Source organism: Eretmochelys imbricata, chromosome 17 (assembly GCF_965152235.1).
Source record: "Eretmochelys imbricata isolate rEreImb1 chromosome 17, rEreImb1.hap1, whole genome shotgun sequence".
Classification (NCBI taxonomy): domain Eukaryota; kingdom Metazoa; phylum Chordata; order Testudines; family Cheloniidae; genus Eretmochelys; species Eretmochelys imbricata.
The window spans coordinates 4655010-4678195 of NC_135588.1; the positions used below are offsets into that span (position 1 = coordinate 4655010).

At 47.8% G+C, this 23186-nt stretch overlaps 1 protein-coding gene across 1 annotated transcript in view; it reads left to right on the forward strand.

Annotated features, from left to right (window-relative positions):
- The window catches only part of DOC2B (double C2 domain beta), a 125160-nt gene that overhangs the window by 39426 nt on the left and 62548 nt on the right, over nucleotides 1-23186 (forward strand). The window contains exon 3 of the mRNA XM_077836864.1: nucleotides 15905-15979. Within this exon, the coding sequence (XP_077692990.1) occupies nucleotides 15905-15979 (75 nt within the window). The remainder of the gene's footprint in view (nucleotides 1-15904; nucleotides 15980-23186) is intronic.

A 23186-nucleotide genomic window follows, 5' to 3' on the forward strand; every position in this document is an offset into this window, starting at 1 on the left:
CTCAAATAAATTGGTTAGTCTCTAAGGTGCCACAAGTACTCCTTTTCTTTTTGCAATTGTTTATTGACACTTTATCAGCTCTTTATAGATGTAACCTCAATATAAATTGTGAGCATTAAAGGAATTAGGCCATGATCCTGCAATTCTACTTAGATTGTTAGCTCTTTGAGCCAGTGTGTCTTTTTGTTCTGTGTGTGTCACCACCTAGCACAATGGGGTCCCTGTGTGGATTCCGTTGCACGATTGGGGCCCTAGAAAATTATTGTTTTTAAAAGTAGATAGAAAAATAAAACGAGCAGAAACATGAAGGTCCTATTCTCAGACAACAGTGGGTAGAAGTTGTCTGTCAGTCTGGAATATGGTCTTGGGACACAGTCATGATAAAAATCATAATTCCATTACCTTTGTCCTTGGTCGAGATGTGTTGCTCATGGCTGTTCCATTCTAAGTGTGTGCACGCCCACGTGCACAGTCGTCGGTGTTTGCCTTAGCAGTATCCGTCGAGTCAGCAGTGGCACCCTCTGGACTGCCACGATCATGCGTTGGTATGTTAGGAGCTGCCGGCCCTATGCGCTCTCCGTTCCTTCTTATCCCCTCCCATGACAGTTGGTCAGAGAGCCTTGTCTTGCATTGCAAGAACATTAGCAGTTCTTAACAGCCCATTGTTGTTCTCTTTGTATATAGTTCTTAGGTACTTAGTTAGCCATTTAGTTCAATGTTTGTTATTAGTTTAATTGTTACGGTCCGGGCTCAGACTTTGCCCTGGAGCGGGGCATGCCCTGTTCCCGGGCTTCAAACCATGTTCTTCATGCAACAGGCTAGTACAGAATTTGCAAGAACTGTCCCAGAACTCAGAAGGAGCGGGATATCCTCTTGAAGGCCCTCCTCATGGAGGCTGCACTCCATCCAGCGTCAGAGCCCTCTTGATTGGTCTTCACTCCTAGCACCTTGGCGTTGGTACAGAGCTCCCCGCCGGCACCAGGCTCTGTCTGGCACCGTTCCCCCTCACCAGTGCCCAAAAAGCTGGAAAAGAAGAGGCTCCCCAGTGGTGTTTTAGGAGGGGAAGGGGGCTCAAGGGCAAAGGACCTAGCTCAGGGCACCCACCTGCCCCGGAGCTACAAGGCGGTACTGCTACAGTCGGACCCCCTAGCCCAATGAGGATCCGACTCCTGGGAGTGGCAGGGGACCCTGGCTGCTATTGGGACCTTCAACACCCAAAGCTGCCCAGGCGGCCAACAACCTCATGGGCTTGCTGGTACCGCCAGCCATGGGACCCCTCCCCCAGAGAGCGGTGAAGCACCATCAGTTCCCAGATCACAGACATATATCCCCATCCCCACAACCTTGGTCTCTGGCCAGAAGACCCAGGTCTCCGGCACCACGCTCTCCTTCCACGAGGCATGGAACACCGGAATTGAGGCACCAGTCTCCATATTCTCGGTACCAGCCAGCATCTTGACAGAGATCCCCCCGGTGTAAGTCCCTATCGCCTAGACAATCTCCCAGGTGTCGGTCTTGCTGTTGCGGCACTGATCTCCACTGCTCCGGTACCCACTTGTTGGACAGATGCCGCTCTCTGCCCCCTAGGCATTGGTCTCTGACAAAGGTCCTCCTGCAGACTTAGTCTTCCACAGCCCCGCCTTGGTCACCGGAAGGGGAATGGTCCGAGTTGGAGCCAGAGTTCAGCCCCTCGCTGAGAAGAGGATCCCCATTGGCCCCAGAAACCGGTCTAGCATCCACCACGGCATCAGTGTGGAAGCAGGGCCAGTGGCCTGCTCAGTGGCCTTTTGGAACCCTTGAGGTGTGCCCATGATCCCTGTTCCATATTCCCATTACTCCTCCTTGGCCACCTCAGACAAACCATCTCCAGCATTTTGAGGTTACACTCCCATCACATTCCAGGATCCATCCTCCTGTTTTTTCCTCAATCAACTGCTCCCCTTTTGATCGGCATATTCACAAGTAACTTTGGACCGTTGGGTGCTTGACATAATATCTTCGAGTTGCACTCTACAGTTCTGGCCAGACCAAACTGGTTGTCTCAGAACCAGGGCAGCCTTCTGCACTCAAATCTGGCAGTGTTGCACCTGATGGCTTGGCTGCTGCATGGTTGAATGCGGAGGAACAGGAATGCTCGGCCCATGCCCAACAAGTTCTGTTGGGGAGCAAAAAGCCCTCCTCCAGGGCGACCTACATGGCCAAATGGAAGCAGTTTATGTGCCGGACCTTGGACCAAGATATTCAGCCTGTGCGAGCCTCACTGCAGTCAATCCTGGACTACCTTCTGCATTTCAAGCTTCAGGATCTGTCTCTTTCATCTATTAAGGTCCACTTGGCCACCATTTTGGCCTTCCATCTTCTGCTTCGGGGAAAGGGGGGTTGGCTTTCACTCAGGACATGGCAATCAGGTTTCTCAAGGATCTGGCGCATCTTTACTCCCACGGCCAGGACACCATCCCTAAGGCAAAAATCTTCGACGACTGTGCATGTGGGCGCGAATGCACCTAGAAGGGAATGGACATGAGCAATGCATCTCGAAGAACAGCAGTTACGAAAGGTAGGTCACCATTTTTTACTGCAGATGTTTTAGATTATTAGAACTGAAATGCGTTTTGCAGATTTGAATATTAAAGAAGCTCAAATAGCGCAGTGTTGCCATTCGGGTTACATGCATTATGGTAGCTGTTGGGGCCCAGCTCAGATCTTGGCCCCATTGTGCTAGATGCAGCATACACACATAGTATGAGACAGTTCCTGCCCCAAACTGCTAACAGGCTAAACAGACAAGAAGGGTGGGAGAAGGGAACCTATGGCAGTGGTGAATTAGGCCCTTTGATGCCACCTGAACAGCCTTGGTAGATGGATGTCCCCTTCTCTCCTGCGTCAGGTCTGCCTTTTGGCTCTCTGCAAGGATCCAAACTCCAGCGCTTCCAGGCAGCGAAGAATGGGTGTCTAGTCAGGAGAAGCAGCATGCCTTGGATTCAGGAACTTCTCTCTTCCACTCCTGCTCTTGACGCTGATTTGCAGTGTCACTTTAGGTGCCTAAAGTTGGGTTCCTAAATCCATAATGGGTGGCTTGATTTTTCAGAGCTGCTGTGTACTATGGGAAGCTGGGGGTCCTCAGTTCCTCTGGAAATTAGGCCTGTTCTTTGCATGCCTAAGTGTGGACTTGGGTGCCAAACAGTTGAGCCTTCCCATCTCCGTGCCTCAGTTTCCCCAGCTGTTGAATGGGGGGAACAGCACACACCCACCTCGCACGGATGTGCAAAGGAATTCCAGTTTGTAAAAGAGCTTTGAAAATACAAAGCACTTTCTGAGAGCTGAGCATGATTCCGAATGTATTAGCAGAGGGCGTTGGAGGATGGAGGTAGTAAAAGATCTGGGACGAGAGAGCAAGGAATGCTCTCAGTCCAGATCTATCTGTTTGATGTTAGAGGATGAGTCACTCACCAGCGCTCCAGGGGGCTCTGCATTCTAATTTAATTTTAAATGAAGCTGCTTAAACATTTTAAAAACCTTATTTACTTTACATACAACAATAGTTTAGTTATATAGTGTAGACTTATAGAAAGAGACCTTCTAAAAATGTTAAAATGTATTACTGGCACGCGAAACCTTAAATTAGAGTGAATAAATGAAGACCCAGCACACCACTTCTGAAAGTTTGCCAACCCCTGCTGTAGAATATAACAGAGAATTATACCCCGCTATAGAAATTCTTTTGGGTGGCTCAGTAGAAAGCATATAGTTCTATGTTAAATTCTGTACAACCCTATTGGTTTCATTGCTATTAAATGCCATAGAATTTTTTCCTAAGTGTTGGCCTTTCTAGTCTTGTTTCTCCTCCAGGACAGTGGTCACTGTCTTGATGCTTCAGAGGGAGACCCATTCATCCCTATTGTAAACCTTGTTATTTCTGCCATGCTGGAGAAGAGATTGAATTCCTTTCTGATCTTTGCAGCCCAGTAGCTCACACCCTGAAGCACGAGCTCTGATGTTGAGCCTTATCTTAGCATGCATAGCCACAGATGTTCTTGACGGTTATAAAAATTATCCAGCTTTTTCTCAATGCTCAGTAGGGTTACTGTTGTTTGCTTAAGCCAATGGGACTGTTCCATTTGATGAGGCACCAAATGCTGTTCCTATATTTTCAGATAAGTTTATTTATGAAACACGTACATCAGCACAAAAAGCGGATCCAAACAGCTGCACTTGCCTTAAATAGATGCCAAGGTTTGTGCCAGCAAAGGGTTTTTCATTCATTCACTTTTATCTCATTAGGATCCATCTTCTCGTGGCTGCCTCCTCATCGGTTCCACCTTCACTTACCCCAGCGTAAATTCAGTGAGAGTCACTCTGAATTCACACTGGGTAAATGAGAGCAGAATGTGCTCCCCTGTGTACAGACTCCAGTCAGTGTTTGATGAGGAGAGGGTTAACACACTCTCTCCTTGAATAGAGGAAAGACCATATGAGCCCAGTTGTAGTGAATCAGGCAATTGCCTTAGCGCTAGCTTGTAGGGAAGAGGCAATGTTAGCTGGAAAAATCCTTTTTTCAGCCAGCTCAGACTTTGGCTCATTTGGCTCATTTCATTGAGCAAGAGGCTGCAGGGAGCCTTTTCAACTCAGAAGTGCAGAGACCTGAATTGTGAAATTCTGAGTAATTTTGAGCAGGCCCTGTAAAAGTCTGGTAATATCATTTGGTTGGACGTCAGACTCCTGGGATATTGAAACTGCCCCCAGCCAAGGCTTGCTTAACTTGTCACATTATGGTGACTTCCCATCTTTGGAAGCTGCAGGCTCAGCATGCTCACTCCAGAATGACATGCAAGGGGCAACACTCACTACAAATGAAGAGAAATAGCCAGGAAAACCATTAGGGATGATTTCACCCCAAGGTAAGACTCTGGGGCTGGATGTTTCCTTTATTAAAATGCACAGTGCATCCTTGTGCAAAACTACATTTGGAACTGGGGTTGGTAGCACTGTAGAGCCCATGCTGGCTGTACAAAGGGAGTATGGTCTAATGATTAGAGCCTGGCAGCCTCTCATTTTCACGTTGTCAGGCAGTGGGGGTCCATGCAGGGAAACCCCATTATCTAGCAGCCAAAGCAGGGGACTAGGAATTGGGAGCGCTGTGTCCCATTCTCAGCTCTGCCGCTGACACCACTGAGTGACCTTGGGCAAGCCCCCGAAGGCCTCCTCTGCGGAGTGGCTGGTCACCTCTAGCATCCATTGAATTATGTGGGAGGCCAGGACTTCTGGAAACCAGGCTCTTAATCCCTCTCAGCCTCCATGGTTAGTGTGTCTTCCCTACCAATAGGGGTGATAATTCATACCCCCGCCTTACACTGCTGTAAAATCCTCTGACGGGAAGGGCCAGGAGTATGGTTAGATCTCTAAGGCAGTCTAGGGAACTGTTGTGGTAACTTGACTAATGGCAGGAGCCCTCAGGCTCTGAGAGAGTGGTTGCTAGGCTGCCTCTTAACTGCCCAGAGTGCTCTCCGGAAACCACTTTGTGTGTGTATCAAGGGTGGTGGAATCGATCTATCTCCTGTGATTTCTATACAGTTCTAACGTGTAGTTAATAGACAGGCTGATTAGCGCTGCTTGTAATTAAATGCTATTGATCTGCCGTGAGCTACATGTTGCGGGTGCAGGGAGAAATTGGCAATGGCTAGAATGCAGCGAGGCCGTTGATCTCTGGAGAGTTGTGGTGCGTTTTTTTGCAGTTGGAAAATGAATCTTTTTCAGGAGAATTCCTCGCGGCCTGGCAAGTAGCATGGTAGATCGCATTGTTATCATAGAATATCAGGGTTGGAAGGGACCTCAGGAGGTCATCTAGTCCAACCCCCTGTTCAAAGCAGGACCAATCACCAATTAAATCATCCCGGCCAGGGCTTTGTCAAGCCTGACCTTAAAAACTTCTAAGGAAGGAGATTCCACCACCTCCCTAGGTAACGCATTCCAGTGTTTCACCACCCTCCTAGTGAAAAAGTTTTTACTAATATCCAACCTAAACCTCCCCCACTGCAACTTGAGACCATTACTCCTTGTCCTGTCCTCTTCTACCACTGAGAATAGTCTAGAACCATCCTCTCTGGAACCACCTCTCAGGCAGTTGAAAGCAGCTATCAAATCCCCCCTCATTCTTCTCTTCTGCAGACTAAACAATCCCAGTTCCCTCAGCCTCTCCTCATAAGTCATGTGTTCCAGACCCCTAATCATTTTTGTTGCCCTTCGCTGGACTCTCTCCAATTTATCCACATCCTTCTTGGAGTGTGGGGCCCAAAACTGGACACAGTTCTCCAGATGAGGCCTCACCAATGTCGAATAGAGGGGAACGATCACGTCCCTCGATCTGCTGGCAATGCCCCTACTTATACATCCCAAAATGCCATTGGCCTTCTTGGCAACAAGGGCACACTGCTGACTCATATCCAGCTTCTCGTCCACTGTCACCCCTAGGTCCTTTTCCGCAGAACTGCTGCCTAGCCATTCGGTCCCTAGTCTGTAGCTGTGCATTGGGTTCTTCTGTCCTAAGCGCAGGACTCTGCACTTATCCTTATTGAACGTCATCAGATTTCTTTTGGCCCAATCCTCCAATTTGTCTAGGTCCCTCTGTATCCTATCCCTGCCCTCCAGCGTATCTACCACTCCTCCCAGTTTAGTATCATCCGCAAATTTGCTGAGAGTGCAATCCACACCATCCTCCAGATCATTTATGAAGATATTGAACAAAACTGCTCAGAGCTCCGGTACGAAACTGCAGAAAAACCTGAGTGTCTCTGGATTAAGTTTAGAAGTGTGAGCAACAAGAGTGATGTAGTGGTGGGAGTTTGCTATAGACCACCGGACCAGGGGGATGAGGTGGATGAGGCTTTCTTCCGGCAACTCACAGAAGCTACTAGATCGCACGCCCTGGTTCTCATGGGTGACTTTAATTTTCCTGATATCTGCTGGGAGAGCAATACAGCGGTGCATAGACAATCCAGGAAGTTTTTGGAAAGCGTAGGGGACAATTTCCTGGTGCAAGTGCTAGACGAGCCAACTAGGGGGGGAGCTTTTCTTGACCTGCTGCTCACAAACAGGGAAGAATTAGTGGGGGAAGCAAAAGTGGACGGGAATCTGGGAGGCAGTGACCATGAGTTGGTTGAGTTCAGGATCCTGACACAGGGAAGAAAGGTAAGCAGCAGGATGCGGACCCTGGCCTTCAGGAAAGCGGGGAACTTCGACTCCCTCAGGGAACGGATGGGTAGGATTCCCCTTCATGTTAGTCCCCCAGGGGAAGGAGTCCAGGAGAGCTGGCTGTATTTCAAGGAATCCCTGTTGAGGTTACAGGGACAAACCATCCCGCTGAGTCGAAAGAATAGTAAATATGGCAGGCGACCAGCTTGGCTTAACGGTGAAATCCTAGCGGATCGTAAACATAAAAAAGAAGCTTACAAGAAGTGGAAGGTTGGACATATGACCAGGGAAGAGTATAAAAATATTGCTCGGGCATGTAGGAATGAAATCAGGAGGGTCAAATCGCACCTGGAGCTGCAGCTAGCAAGAGATGTCAAGAGTAACAAGAAGGGTTTCTTCAGGTATGTTGGCAACAAGAAGAAAGCCAAGGAAAGTGTGGGCCCCTTACTGAATGAGGTAGGCAACCTAGTGACAGAGGATGTGGAAAAAGCTAATGTGCTCAATGTTTGTTTTGCCTCTGTCTTCACTAACAAGGACAGCTCCCAGACTGCTGCGCTGGGCATCACAACATGGGGAGTAGATGGCCAGCCCTCTGTGGAGAAAGAGGTGGTTAGGGACTATTTAGAAAAGCTGGACGTGCACAAGTCCATGGGGCCGGACAAGTTGCATCCGAGAGTGCTAAAGGAATTGGCGGCTGTGATTGCAGAGCCATTGGCCATTATCTTTGAAAACTCATGGCAAACGGGGGAAGTCCCGGATGACTCGAAAAAGGCTAATGTAGTGCCAATCTTTAAAAAAGGGAAGAAGGAGGATCCTGGGAACTGTTATATTAATCTGGGCTTGAATGGATTTGAGTTCTCATGAAAGTGGGGGTAGATCCAACTTCTGTTGAAGCCAATGGGAAACTACATTAAAACCCATAGGAGTTTGTCCACTGATGTGTAAAAAGGAGATGGATCAGGGTGTAATAGGATCACCTAGATCCATGCATAGTGTGATCAGCCAGCTTTGTCTATGCAGCTAAACTCTTCTGTCCTAGTATACTTTGGTCCTAGGCTGCCTCTACACAGCCGTGCTGATGCTGCTCAATTTCAACTCACAGCTCCCCACACGCAGCTCTGTTGATGGACATCCACCCAGACTTGGAGCCCCCAACCTCTGCCATTCCTGTCATACGTCTTTTTCCTGAGTAGTCATGATAGTCACATCAAATAGTGCATTGACCTTGTGATGCATGACAAAGGGGCCTGGGAGGAGGTCAAACATATTTTCATGTGTTGACCTTCTAAACCAGCATGGAGACTCAGATTCCGAGACGTGAAAGCTGCCTCGGTGACCCACTCTCCCAGTGAGGGCAGTCAGTATCCTTACCATCTAACTTTTTCTCAGCCTGTTTTGATACTGCAAACCCAAGTGACGTCACCCACCGTTTGTATTGGAAGGTGTTATGCTGATCGGATTGTATTGCTTAAACACTGATCGGCTGCAGCTGAGTCTGCACTTCACTGTGGGGATGCAGGGCTGGGCAAGGCACATTCGTGTTGGAGCGAAGGCACCTCTAGGGTATGCTTCACGTTAATTACTTTGGGGAACTGAGCAGCCCAGATTGCAAGCTCCATTTCAGCAGGAACTGACCCCAGATCTGCCGATCCCTGTCCAGAGCCCTAAGCTTCAGACTCAACTTCTACCTTGAGCTTTTCTAAGGCTTTGTTGCTCCAGAGGTGGGGCAGCGGGAGCTGGGATGCTACCCGAGAGCTTTCGTTGTGGCACTGCTTTGGGTGTCTCTGAGGCCAAGATTCTGCCGTGAGGCTGTGAATAGGCTGGTTTCTCACCTAGCACAGCAGCTGGCCCTGCTGGGTGGTGTGTGCGCGATGGACACACCTCCACACAGGCCGCCGGAGCAATTGCTGGGAGCAGGGCCTGTGCTCCCCAGTGAGGTTCTGGCGAGCCCTTATGCCAGGCACAGGAAGGTGGGGGAACTCCTTGTGCTTTCTCCCCTGCCCCATGCATAGAGGCTGCCCAGAATCATCTAGCCTTGAATGGGGATGGAGCTAAGGCCTCTGGTGGGTGCTGCCTGATCCTAGTGCTGGATGCACATTGGCCCAAGCTTCGGAGCTGGGGGTGTTTGAGGCCAGCTGGGAGGGGATTCACAGCAGACATGAACTGCAGCTACTGGGCTGTAGCAAGGGCTTGTCTATTTCATGCTAAAATTAGCCATACCATGTGCCTAAATCACATCAAGCAGTTTGGGAGGGAGAGAGGAATGACATCAGGAGCTTCTGACCATTTTCCAAACCTCTGTCACTCAGCTTTCCTGGCTGCATCTGTTTAAAAAGCCCTTAATAGCCTACTCTGAAGGTAATTTAATTGAAATGAATCAGTGGGTGAATTACAAAGTGGCTTGTCTTCTTCCATCTATCTTCATGAGGGATTCGCTCATTTACTTCTTTATTTGCAGCCTGGCATGACGGACAAGTGCAAAGCACCTTACAGAGGGAGGCTGTGAGCAAGGCTGGCCCCCAGGGCTGGGACTATCAGTACTGGGGATCCCCCTTGAGAGCAGGAAGGGCATGTTGCCTAGTGATAAAAGGCAAGCAGCAGGAATCAAAGCTCCTGAACTTTGGGCTTGTCCAAAACCCAGTAATGTCTCTAGAAAAACTCAGACTGAATTCAGCAGGCTACAGCTCAGGTTCTCTGTTCTCTGCAATGCCCTCTTCCCTCTGTGCCTGCTGTTGGGGTTCCCCTAAGATTTCTTTCACTCGGTTCCTCAAGAGTTTGGTCCAACTTGAGTCTCGTCGCTCAGGTTCCTTTATTTGGCATACAACAAGGTAGGTGAAGTTGCTCAGTGGATATAGGGCATACCACACATTCAAAGTTACACAGCAGACCTCTTCCTTTATATACATTGACACATTACATTGCATTTCCCATACATTGCATCACACATTTTGGGATTGGCTTGATCACTTTGCAGGAACCAATCCTTGTACAGTATGCTCTGTCCATGCACGACTTACTCTTTACCTCATCTTTGCATTCCTGACTTCTCTTGTCCATTGTGAACAGTTCCCTGGGGGTTCCTCCCTTGTCTTCACTAGTACAGACATTCTGTTTCCAGCTTGCTGCTCCATTTACCTCCTTAATCCCGTCTCCCAAGAAATGAGCCTCAGCCATGTGTCAAGCTAAGCCTACCCCTGCATTAGCCAGTCTGTGAAATAGGGATAATACTGTGCCCAGTCTCACAGGGGCTTTTAGTGTTTGGGAAAGGCTTTAGGATCCTTGGTTGATGGGAACAATTTGTGCAAGGAGGGTGCTTTCACCTGCGTATTTTATTAGCTAATGTAAATGGGGGAGCAACTGCTCTCAGGTGGTGAACACCAATGTTGCCTCCATCCCCAAGTTAACTCCATTGTCTTCAGCAGAGCAACTCCCGATTGACGGGGCAAGTGGGGGCAGAATCAGGCCATTCTCTTCATTAGCACAGTACTTCATGCATAAGTAGCGAACTTCTCTGGTTAAGACATGGGGTTAAGGAGAAGAGATTATGGCTTTCATTACCTGTTTTGCAGTAGCACCGGGAGGCCCGGGCCCCACTGAGCTACACTCATGCCATTTTCTATTTCAGTCACCTTCATTCAAGAGGATTAGGGATAAAGCCATCATTTCTCTCTCCTCCTGCAGCTGGATTCTCAGCAAATTACCAGGATCCAAGTTGAAACCAGCGTGGGGTAGCTATGGTATGTTGTTGTAGGTTGGTCTTCCAAATTGGCTTAGAAACTCCTGAATTTGGATTCCCTTTTCTGTGCTCCTGAGCAGCTGCTTCTAGGCTTTATATTGCAAATCCTTCAGGACCAAGATTGTCTCACACCTGTGTTTGTGCATGCCCTGTGCCCTGAGGCCCTGATCCCAACTGGAGTGTTCGGAAGCTCCGGCAAAATAAATATTTACTACTGCTGCTTCTATCTCCTGACAGAGGGCAACTGAGCTGGGCAGGAATTATGGGTTTGAGAAGGAGGATTTTTTTAATTTGATGGGGAAGAGAATGGGAATTGATGGAGTTAACGGTGGGTTGGATTAATGCAAATGAGGTGATGCATATTCATAAAATATTCCTAAAATTGGATCATTGCATCATTTGCAAAAAGTATCTAGACCTGCGGCCTTTGGGTGTAACGGTAACAGCTTTGTGGGTTTGAGCTCACATGCATCACAAGCACTACTGGTTGCTCTCTAGTTCCCCCCAAGCTTTACTCTCTGTCAGTGAATAAATACTGCAGAGAGAATGCTTCTGCACCCCCATCCCCAGCTCTGAATCTTGTCTGCTACAGTGTGTTGTCAGTAAAGCTCAGTGCTGGCTCAAGCCTCTCTTGCAGCCATCTGCTTGGAATAAACAGTCTTATATACCTCCCTAATTATAACCCCATGGATTTGCTTGGTAATGAAATGTCAGAGGCTGAAGAAAATGGTGAGTTTGGTTTACGAGGTGGATTATGGCATCGTCTTGCTCTGCTGAGTTCACATTTGACAGGTGGAATGGTGACAAACTGGGAGAGGAAATACCTTTTATTGGACCAACTTCTGTAGGTGAAAGAGACAAGCTTTCGAGCTACATAGAGCTCTTCTTCAGGTGAACCAGTAACGCGTGCTGTCAGAGATTGGAGACTCCCCTATCTTATCCCACTCCAGCTTGGTCTCTCCCATCCTGTTCTTTATTATTATCAATGGAGATTGGGGCACCATGGTGCTAGGCGCTGCACAAACACACACGGCTTGTCTACACAGGAAAGTTGTTGCACTGGTATAAGCGAAGATGTGAATTTAAACTTATTTTAGTTAAATTGGTTCAACCTCTGTGTGGATGCTCTTATTTTGGTTTGAGTGGCTTTTCTCAGTTTAACTTAAACCTGTTCCCAATTGACTTTTCCTTAAGTCGACAGAGAACAAGTTTAAACTAAATCAAAGTAGGCCACTCTTAAGCCAAAATTAAACTGATGCAAGTTTGTGTGTAGACAAAGCTATACAAAGAGACATTCCTTTCCCCAAAGCACTTACACTCTCTAAAGAGACATGATAGACATAGGGTGGGAGAGGAAACAGGGGAAGAAAACCCAGCTCTTCTAATTCGCAAGCCAGTGCCCTACCAACTAGACTATGCTGCCGTCTGTTATTTTCTTCTTGAATCCATAGGGTCAGATCGTTGACTGGTATAAATTGGCGTAGAGCCACTGACGCTAAGCCAGTTTGTACTAGCTGAAGATCTGGCCCCAGGTTTTACAATAGAGGAGATCTGCTGTTCTGTTATGTATCATGAGCCTAGCTCCGGAGCTGGGAAGCCTATCAGGCAGTGGCTCCATAACTAATGTAATCGCCTTTCTCCAGTGGTTCTCTTTCCTTTTGTTCCTCATTTGCTGGGTTGAGGAGATTAATTGAAATGCAACATTGTTAAAGCAAATCCATTTAGCCTGTGTTCACCAATGATATTTTCATCCCTTCAACTGGCGGTTATATGGCTCTGATTTAGAAGCAAAATTCACTTTTCTGCAGACCAGAATGCTGTTTCGACTCATTCCCTGTAGGGTAGAGAGAGGTCTGCATGCACCAAGCCCACAAGAAGCATCATACTCCTTGCAAGAACCCTCAAACCAGAGACAGCCAGAACTCTTGCTCTGTAAATCCAGGATATGTGAGAATAAAGGACCCCTCCACCCCGAGGTCATGCACAATGTATGGAGCTAGGTGGATTATTGTATTGTATCCCAGTGATTTAACCCAATGTTTCCGCTTTGAGTTATCCACAAGCAGGCTTCGATCTCCACAAACCTATTCATTGTGTGCAATCACTGGACCAGTAGTTGATGTGAATATGTTTCTGCCAGTGGTTTGCTCTGATTAAACTTGGACAATACATACTTTGTCATGCAGGGGGTGTGGTGGGTTACTGGGTCACATGGTATGGTTGCTGCTGCCTGACTGGATGATGGGAGGAGAGTGAACTGTTCAATACCCTGAGCTGTGTGCAGGTATAAAATAGTTCTTCCGAAGCTGTTAGTGTGTGGGCAGAAGCCATGCACTTCAGTGTTCGTGGAAAGTAACAAAGAAGGACTCACCATGCTCAGATGGTCCCTAGGGCTATTGGCACCATCCGCCTGGCTCCAGCCCCCACCCACATATTCAGCTTTCCAGCAAATGCCTGTTACAGGGTCCATGGGGTTTGCAGTATGGGAGGTGGTCAGGGTTTTGCCCCGTGTACATGATCTGCTTGCTCTGCACTTCCAAAGGTCACTGCTGACCTTTGCTGTTCTGTAGTTGTTTGGATGCCCAGGTGGCTTTTAGGAATACAGGACCATCTGGACTGCACAGCCTAGCAAGGAGCCTGACTGGGGCAAGTGAGCAGAGTGGGGAAACCACATAAGAGAGTAATCTGAGAGAGTGGTGCTTCCATGGGGCCATTCCATCTCAGGAGGGGAAGCTCCCTGGAATGTACGGGGATGGTTTATATGGCCTGGAAGGGGACATGGTATCAGGGAAGGACCTAGGTAACCTGCGTGGGTAGCTGCGTTGCTGATGTCAGGACTAGTGAGGCTTCCGGGGTGGGAGAATGCACCCATGCTCTCTCCTGGTCAGAGATAATGGGCTTTGTTCATCCCTCTGTTGGCACAGGGGCTGAAGGGAGGCCGATTGGTGCCTGTGCTCTTCAGCGGCTGCGGTGCCTGGTGTGACCATGAGCAAAGGGCCTGAAGGGTGGACATTGCAAACAGCCAGGAGAAGGAGAGAGCGGACAGGAGGAAGTCCTGGCAGGAAAAGGAGAGGGAGATGCACCAGGGCATAATAGGGCTTCTCCAGCAGCAAACACAGATGCTGCAGACTCTTGTGGTCCTGCAGGTTCAGCTATTGCAGGTTCGCCTCCCTTTGCAGTCCATGGAGAACTCCATTGTAGCACCTCTCAACTCCCCCTTCAACGTTCAACATGGCATCAGGGGCCACAATTCCTGCCCATCCCACTCCACCCGAGGGGACATTAAGGGGAACCACTGCTTCACATACACTGACCTGTGAGACCCACGGTTGCTAGATGTGTAGGTAAAATGGACAGGAATGTTCTTTCCCCTTGTTAAATTCTCTTCCGTTAATTTACTAAGTTTTTAATGTATTTGCCTTTAAATTGCACAGATTTTAGTTTGTGCTGGTTTTGTTACTGAATAAAATTCTATTATTTGGAAAATAAGTCTTCTTTATTAGCTCCGAACGTATGCTGCGGAGTGCCTGGCAGTTCTGAAAGCACCTACTTATTTGTTACTGTGCAGTGTGACACAACTCACAGGATCAGTAACAAACGCAGCGTAATCGTCATCAATGCACAGTAAGCACCGCAAGATTAACGAGAGCACTGACGGTGTTATATTCACAGATGTACACCAAGCACCACAAAATTCCTAACAGGCTCCAGGACAGCAGGGCCAGGCAGAGCACAGTACACCACAACGCACTACTGTGGCTCACTGCCCAAGTGTTCTTTCAAAGCCTCCCAGAGCTCTATAGCTCCGTGCTGAGTTCTTCTAATCGCCTTTGTGTCTAGCCGTTCAAGTTCAGCAGACAGTAGCTTGCCCTCCACCCCAGTGGCAGCTTCTCCCCACTTTGCTTCACAGGTGTTATGCAGGACACAGCAGGCAGCTATAACCATTGGGATGTTTTTTCAGTGAGATCCAGCCTTGTGAGTAATAATGCCAGCGTCCCTTCAGTCTTCCAAAAGTGCATCCAACTGTCATTCCTCACCTGCTGAGTACATAGTTTAATCTTTCCTCCACGCTGTCAAGGTGGCCTGAGCAATTTGTTTCTGCCCCACCATATATTGCCAGACTTCCCAAAAGACAGTGCACTGGATGGCGGTGGGTTACACAGTGGGACACTTACCCATAGTGCACAGGACTGTACGTTGACACGAGCACTCCTGGTGAGTCCTTGCATCGGTGCTGTGTGTAGCCGAGCATGCATGCGCAGACGCGATGTGCTAACTGGCAGCTTCATGCCAACATCACTTGTGTCAACCCAGATTTGTAGTGTAGACCTGGCTTTTCTGATCACAATGGTCCCTCTAGCCTTATAATCAGTGTAAGGGCTGTGAGAGGTTCATTACTTACATATTCTCTTGCCTCCGGGGTCTCATTGCAAATAAAGCATCAGGCAGTTGACAGCAGCTTCCTGCTTGTTCGAAGGCTGTTCTTTCCTCACACGGTGCTTTCATAACGGGGATTAGATAGGTGCCATCAGCCCCTCATCGTGTGCACTGAAGTACCGCCACAACAGCAGAGGTGTGTTTGCACATAAGCAATTATGGAACGGCAGAACCCTGTTATTTTATCTCCAAAATTGCTGAGCTGAGTTACCTAACTCTTGAATTAATTGTGATTTGGGTGCCAGGATTGGCTACTAAAATAACAGCAGGGATGTGATACAACCAATGCTAAGTACTGGGAGTGAAGTCTTCCAGAGGCTCTTTCTTGGTCAGAATTGCACCCTGCATTTGACTTCTGAATGTCTGGCTTTTTGCTGCACAGCTTGGGTTCCATGGCATTGATACATTTCTATCAACCAGTTCCGGGGAAATGAGATAATTGTTAGGTGGGTATATTTCTTGATATAGAAAATGGATTAGTAAAGAGCTGGCCTCTGTTGTAATCTTTGTAACCTTTCTTGCCTTTTTTTATCTCCTCTTCAGGGCCTGAAGCCAATGGATCATAATGGCTTGGCTGATCCATATGTCAAATTGCACTTACTCCCGGGCGCTAGTAAGGTGAGTTGTCTTTTAAATTCCATCTGAAATCTGTGTCGTGTGCACAGTTCAGCTATGCAATTCTGCCTGCCTTGTGAAATTGTACCATATACTGACTAGGTATAGCAATATATAATGCTGCTGTTGTGGGTTGGGATTTATTTTCCAGTGCAAGTTGGCTATGTAAAATAATGTGCTGTATTTTAGGGGGGAGATTTTCAGCAAGCCTCCTTTGAATATGCATGCACAATTTGCAAGTACATCCATGTTCTAGCATTGCCAATGTGCTTGGAGCTGTACCGTACAACAAAAGAGAGAGTCCCCAAAGAGTCTCTCTCCTTAAAGAGAGAGGGGCTGAGTTAGCACACTGATGAATGACCGTGTAAGCAATGGTATCAGCAGAGAGACATAGGTGAAAGGGTGCACGGATTAAATTGCATACACTCAAAATGTACATTGACCTTTTTCATTTACTATCTTAGTAAGCATCTCTGTCAGAAGCACATAGGGTGATATCCTGGAACCATTGAAGTCAAAGCTACCCAATCAAACACGTCCTCCTTTCCAAAAACCAGAGAGGCCTAGCAGACTGAGCATGGGAGTTTTTGCCATTGACTTTAATGGAACCAGGATTTTCACCTTTTGGGGCTTAGTACAGCATCCAGCAAAAGCTACAGAGCTCGGATTTGAGTTTAGGGTATCCCTCCTAAATGTCTACTGGGCCTAAACTCTCCAATCAAAGAAAGAACCAGGCACAAGCAACAAGGTACAGTCAGGGCAAAAGTCTGACTGCACAAAAAATGTAGCGTGATCTGGAGTTCATGGGCAATCTGAGTAGCGAGTGGAGCTGGTCGAAACAGTTTTCTGTCTTAAAATGTCATTTTGACAAAACCAATTTTTTTTGCAAAATTCTATAGATTTCAACAAAATCTTGTTTAGAGGAAAAAATTGGAAAAATTTCAGAAATGTCAGTGTCCCATGTTGATGTTTTCAGAACGAAGCTTTTTTATTTTTTATTTTGAAATTTACTTTATTTATGTATATCTATATGTCTGTTTTAAAGGGTCAGAATCAAAACAATGTGTGTGAGTTGACCCCAAACCAACAAACAAAATTGCAAATTTGTTTTGTGAAAAAAATGGATGTGACTGTTTATTAACAGGTTTACAAATCCTTGCCATGTAAATATCTGAAAGAAAACGATAATCCATACCCCAGTGAGCTTTTGTTTAGAGAGATACTACACAGGAATATAGTCATCAGATCTGGTTTTCTTTTTCTAATGAGAGGCTATTAGTAGTCTAAAGTAACTAGAAATTTTGTCTTTTCATCTTGATCCAGGATGAATTTTGTTTTCAAAATCTCTAAATTTGTCACAGAGAAAGAAAATCCAGTTTTTGACCAACTCTAGTAGCAAGTGCTAACAGGAGAGGGAGGCCTTTCAATGAGACTGTGCCACTCGCACCATCGAAAAACTCTTGGCTGTTGCAACAGATGCAGACACACTCTTTAATAACTGGGTCCCAGACATGCTGGGCTTTAAAGATGATCCCTAGTACATTGAATTTCACTCAGGTCTGGGATGGTCACCAGTGAGATGCATAGATGTTATGCCTGCATAGTGACCCACGCCATGGAATCATTGTCCATGACTGACTTATCTTGAGTGATGGAAGTGCTCACAAGCTTCCTGGGCCCAGTAAGAAGCCTGCTGAAAGCGAGCTGCTGAGTGACAGTAGAGCAGGCTGCCAGTCACTAATACAGTCACTAATACAGATGTCACTAATACAGATGCTTATGTCTGTCATAGTTCACAACTCTACAGAGACTCCCTTTCCTCAACACGGAAAATCCTTCCCACAGTGAGCCTAGAGTTGCATGTTCACTCATGCAGTGCTGGCATGACCAGCAGAGCTCCTCTAGCTCACTACTGGGGCTGAGTGGATTGAGTTCAGGAACTCGCTGGAAAGCAGCTGGGTGTGGAAGTGTTGTAAAGCCTATGCAAGCCAGGCAGAAGGGCGTTTCTGGACAAACAGCTCCTTTCTCTTCTTCTTTTGCATTTTAAGCTCCGCAGTCCATAATAAAACAGATTACAGACTGGAAGGAAAATATTTCCATATATGTATGGTTTGAATTTGCTGGCGAGTGATGTAATTAATGATGCTGCAGTGTAGTGAGAAGTCAGTGTAACTGATGAAGTAGGTGAATTTAAATACTGTATGAATATATATAATGAATATTAATCTCGCTCTCCTTTTCCACCAAAATAGCCAGGCCTTTTTGGGGAGGTATATTTTTGTTGCAGTTCAGTTGAATTAATTCATAATTCCCAGGGCGTTAGAGGGAGTTTTTACCATGGTGCATTTCCAGTTTCATTAAAGATAAGGAAAGCCATGAGCACTTTCATCAGTATATATTATCTGTCCCTTTTATTTTTGCAAACCCACTGATGTAATTTCTGCTGTAGGTAGTGAAGAGCAAGTGGAAGTCTCCACACTTTCCTATCCCATTTCCTACTCTTCAGTAGCAGGGGCAAAGTAGGAGCAATGGAGCGGTCTTGAGATTGGCTGAATTTATAAACGATGCAGCTGCACCTAGAATAACTTGCATTCGGAGTGTCCTGTTTGCTGCAAAAAATTCATGTGCCAAAAATTTCTAGTTTTTATAAGGTGCAGTAGTACTGTGCACTTACTGTATGTAGGGCCTTTCATCTACACAGCTCAAAGTGCTTTGCAAAGATGATTAAGCCTCATTATGGCTATTTACACATTGTGTAGCTGAAGCACACAGATGTTTTAGAAAGTTCAGCCCTAAAGCTCTGAATGTTAGGCTTCTAAACTCCATTACCCATCAAAAGGACATAGGTACTTAACTTCCTCCAGTGTCTTTTAAAACCCACCCCCTAGTGACTGGCTCCAGGTCACCCAAGAAGTCAGCGGCAGAGCCGAGATAGAACCAGGAGTCTTGGCTTCCAGTTCAGTCCTCAAAGCACTGGGTCATATTAGGAAGGGGTCGGAGGCTCTTCTCAAAGAGAGGGAGCTCATTATAGCACAGATGTGAACAACCCCTTCTCCCTTACAAGCTGTCAGGGTGCAGACAGTTTAAGGAAGAGCCAGCATGGGTTTGAAAAGGAGGATGCCTTCTTTGCCTTGCCCTTCAGCAACAGAGTGGTTCTTAACCTTCTGCTTAGAAGGTAGCAGAATAACCTTCCTAGTGCACCTCCTCCTGGGGGACAAGATTCTGCTGCGGTGCGGAGGGGAAGGGGTCCATCAGGCCTTTTCTGTGTCTGGAAACTGGGATCCTCTTGGGAAAACAACCTGAAAATAAGGGTCTGTATTAACCCTTTGTCTCCAAGGCACATTAAAATGGTGCATGGAGGGGAAAGCTGCTTTGATCAAAGGATTACAGCGCATTGCTTGGGTAGCATCACTGGCTCTGCAGCTCCATTTACTTCTCCTCCTTTTCCGTCTTAGGCCCACCTCTTAATACCTCCCCACCACCTGCTTCTGCTCCACAAACTGCCCAGAACACCCAACACCCTCCCCTCCCCCCCACCCACCCACACACACATACACGGTCCCTCCACACCTTCAGCTAACACTTTGGCTCTTGTTTTCTTTAATTTGCTGGGCTTAATTTTCATATGGGGTGTAGTGCTCCCTCACTCTCCAGTGGGGAGGGAGGCCACTCTGCCTCTCTGTCTTAGGGTTTAGTCCTCAGCCTGAGGTCGCACCAGCAGGGCTGAGGGGTCAGAAGTCTAGAGCTCTGGGACAGTCTGACAGAGGCAAACACAACAACAACAGTCTGGGCCCCTTGTCCCTGTCCCTGGGCTAGGCAGTGCCCTGTGTAGTCTCTAGTTCGCACACAGCCCTGCAATAGGCAGGACTGGGCTAGTAGCAGGATGTAGCCTAAGCTTTCCAGCACAGGCAGCCAGCAGACATGCCAAGTCAATAAGCTCTAGCCCTTTGGGGCAGGGCAGAGCAAGGGGCAGGCTTTAGCCTCATCTGGGAGCTCAGGCAGCTGGCAAACACACACAGTCTTTGGATTTAGGTAAGGGGGAGCGCCCACACAGTCTAGGGGCCCTGAAAGGGCTTTGTGACCCCGGCAGACCGTCTAGGGTGCTAGCAGGGGGGTTCACGGAGCATAGGCCTCCTGGTCTAAGATGGGGAGTCGGTCACCCAGGGATGGGGATGGCAGGGGGACACGGGTCCATCCTACTCCACCGTGTCCCAGCCCAGGGCCCTAACAGTGGCAGAGTGGTCCGCCACTGGGTTGGCGGGGATCCAGCCACAACACGCCGAGCCGACTGAGACGTGGTCAGCCCCTGTAGCTGGCCAGTCATCAGCTGCCCCTGGGTGACTTCCTGCCTCCCCAGGATTTGGTACCTCTGGCCTCCACAGGTCCTCGGGCGCCTCGGGTATACAGCCTGTGGTAGTCCTGGCAACTCCTCTGCGTTAGCCTCCTCTGGGGGCAGAGCGCAGCAGAGTGCAGGTTCCACTCCTGGGTGCCGCAGCAAGGCAGAGGCATCTGTTGGCTCCAGCCCACCTGAGCTGCAGAGCCTTCCTTTTATACTTCCGGCCAGGGGGCGGGGTGGGTTTGGCTCCGCCCACCAAAGGGAGTGTAGTGCTCCCTCGCTCTCCGGTCCACAGGGAGGCCACTCTGTCTCGCTACATGTGGTCACCTAGGTCTGGCATCTGGATGTAGGTTCTCCACTAGCAGTTGGCTGGGCATCACATTTAGGTGCTAATTTGGGCACCTACATGTAGGTGTTCCAATACCAGTAGGTTGCAAAGAGCATTTAACTGTGTCAGTACCAGTCCTCAGTTCCCAGGGGCCTGCTTCAGTGCCGAGGTGTGAGATTTGGGTGCCCAGGTATGCACCCTGCTCTGTAACTGTGTTTCTGCACTTGGGGGAGACTGAGTTGCTACGAAAGACACTGGGCAGAATTAAACTTGCTGTGTTTATATTTTGGAGGTGGGAGAAGCAAGTAGAAAAAGTGACCCAAATAGGAACTTGAAAGTGGGGGGAAAAGGGAAGTTGAGCTTCTTCCATTACCCTCACCCAACCACCCTGGCATGTCTAAGTTAGATTCTACCTGTGCAGACAGGCAGGGTAACTGTCACACTGCTAGGTGGGCTGGCTTGCCCCCTGACCCCCCCCCCCCTCATAAAGCAAACCTCTTCCGAATCTTTTGTACAACCGCTGTGGGAAGTGAATTGGAAACCCCCGGCATGAACCAAACAAACCAGGATTAGTCATGGGCTAGGGCTTAACAGCGGGGCACCTTTTAGCTGCTGGGTGATGAGTGATGACTGGCAGATTTCCCCTGTCTCTTGCTGATCTTGGTTTCCTTGATGAATTAGTAATGTGTTGGCTCACAGCAGGTCAGGGGATGGTGGTGGCACCATGACAGCACTGGCTCTCCAGGACTGGTCTGATGCTTAGCACACCGCCCATGCTGTTGTCACCCTACCGCAGCTCTCCTGGTTACTGTGTTCTCTGCAGCTTCTTCCAGGTCTGCAGGAGGAAACGCTGCCATCCGTTGTCTAAGTATCACTGTGCTTCAGGGGCTAGTGTTGTGTCCATCACCGCCTGATATCCAAAAAGCATCTCCTTAGCACCTGAGCTTGGGAAGGGATCACTGGAAACCCAGCTCATTACAAACAGATGCCCCATCTAGGTGGTTCTGTCCCATCCTGTGTGCTTTTTCTTTTTCCCTTTCTCTTCTCTTCCTGCAGTTGGGAGGGTGCATGTAAATGCCTCCAGTGCAACAGCTCTCAAAATGAGAGCCACAGGGCCACACTGGTGACGCACAGAGCTGGCTGGGCGTGAGGTGCTAACTCCTCTTTGCCTCTGGCTGCTCCTTGCATTGAAAGAAGCTACACAAAGGCATGGGAAAGGTCTCCTAATGTTACTCTGCCATGCAAGCAGCTGCGCGGTGATGTGGGGTTGTGGCAGAGAGAGGAGTGGTCTGCACAGTGGAGAATGGGAGAAGAGGTGGGGCCAGGCCATTGTGGCTGGCATGCAAGAAAACTTCTCTGTTATGGTCTGCGGAGAGTCTGAGACAACTTGCTCTAGCAGATCAGACCTCCCTAGGCAAGCCAGCTAGCTAGCCGAGCGATCACTAACTAAGCGTCGGAGGTGCCCTAGCAGGAGTCTGACTATAACTGTGGATGGTATAGTCTTTAGTAAGTGCTTGGGAGAGAAGGCACAGCATGTATTCACTGCCTTGCATGGTGACAGGTTTCAGGGTGGCAGCTGTGTTAGTCTGTATCAGCAAAAAAAAACTAGGATGACACCTTAGAGACTAACACATTTACTTGGGCATAAGCTTTCGTAGGCTAAAACTCACTTCATCGGACGCATGCAGTGGAAAATACAGAGAACATGAAAAAATGGGTATTGCCATACCATAATTAGCATGGGGAAATAGTTTTTACTTTGCGTAATGACCCATCCACTCCCAGTCTTTATTCAAGCCTAATTTAATGGCGTCCAGTTCGCAAATTAATTCCAATTTTGCAGTTTCTCTTTGGAGTCTGTTTTTGATGTTTTTTTGTGGAGAATTGCAGCTTTTAGGTCTGAAATCGAGTGACCAGGGAGATTGAAGTGTTCTCCGACTGGTTTTTGCATGTTATAATTCTTGATGTCTGATTTGTGTCCATTTATTCTTTTGCGTAGAGACTGTCCGGTTTGGCCATGTACATGGCAGAGGGGCATTGCTGGCACATGATGGCATATTTTTTCCCATACTGTTACTCTCACCTTCTTGTGAACTGTTGGCAATGGGCCATCCTGATTATCACTACAAAAGTTTTTTTCTCTGCTGATAATAGCCCACCTTAATTGATTGGTTTCATTACAGTTGGTATGGCAACACCCATTTTTTCATGTTCTCTGCGTGTATATATATCTTCCTGCTGTATTTTCCACTGCATGCATCCGATGAACTGGGTTTTAACCCCATATTTATTATGCCCAAATAAATGTGTTAGTCTCTAAGGTGCCACAAGTACTCCTCATTTATTCATTATATACTGACTCAGATCAGCTGGCTCTCCCCAGGTTTCTGGCAGTGCCCATTCCACTACGTGAAACAGCCAGCCTTTGATCACTCACTGTCTGTCGGAAGATAGGCCCAAGTTTCAGGTTTATAATGAAACCCAAGCCTGGATGAGCATTGCCTGCTTTTGAATTTCCTCCTGTAAGCTTTACTCAGGTCCAGGAT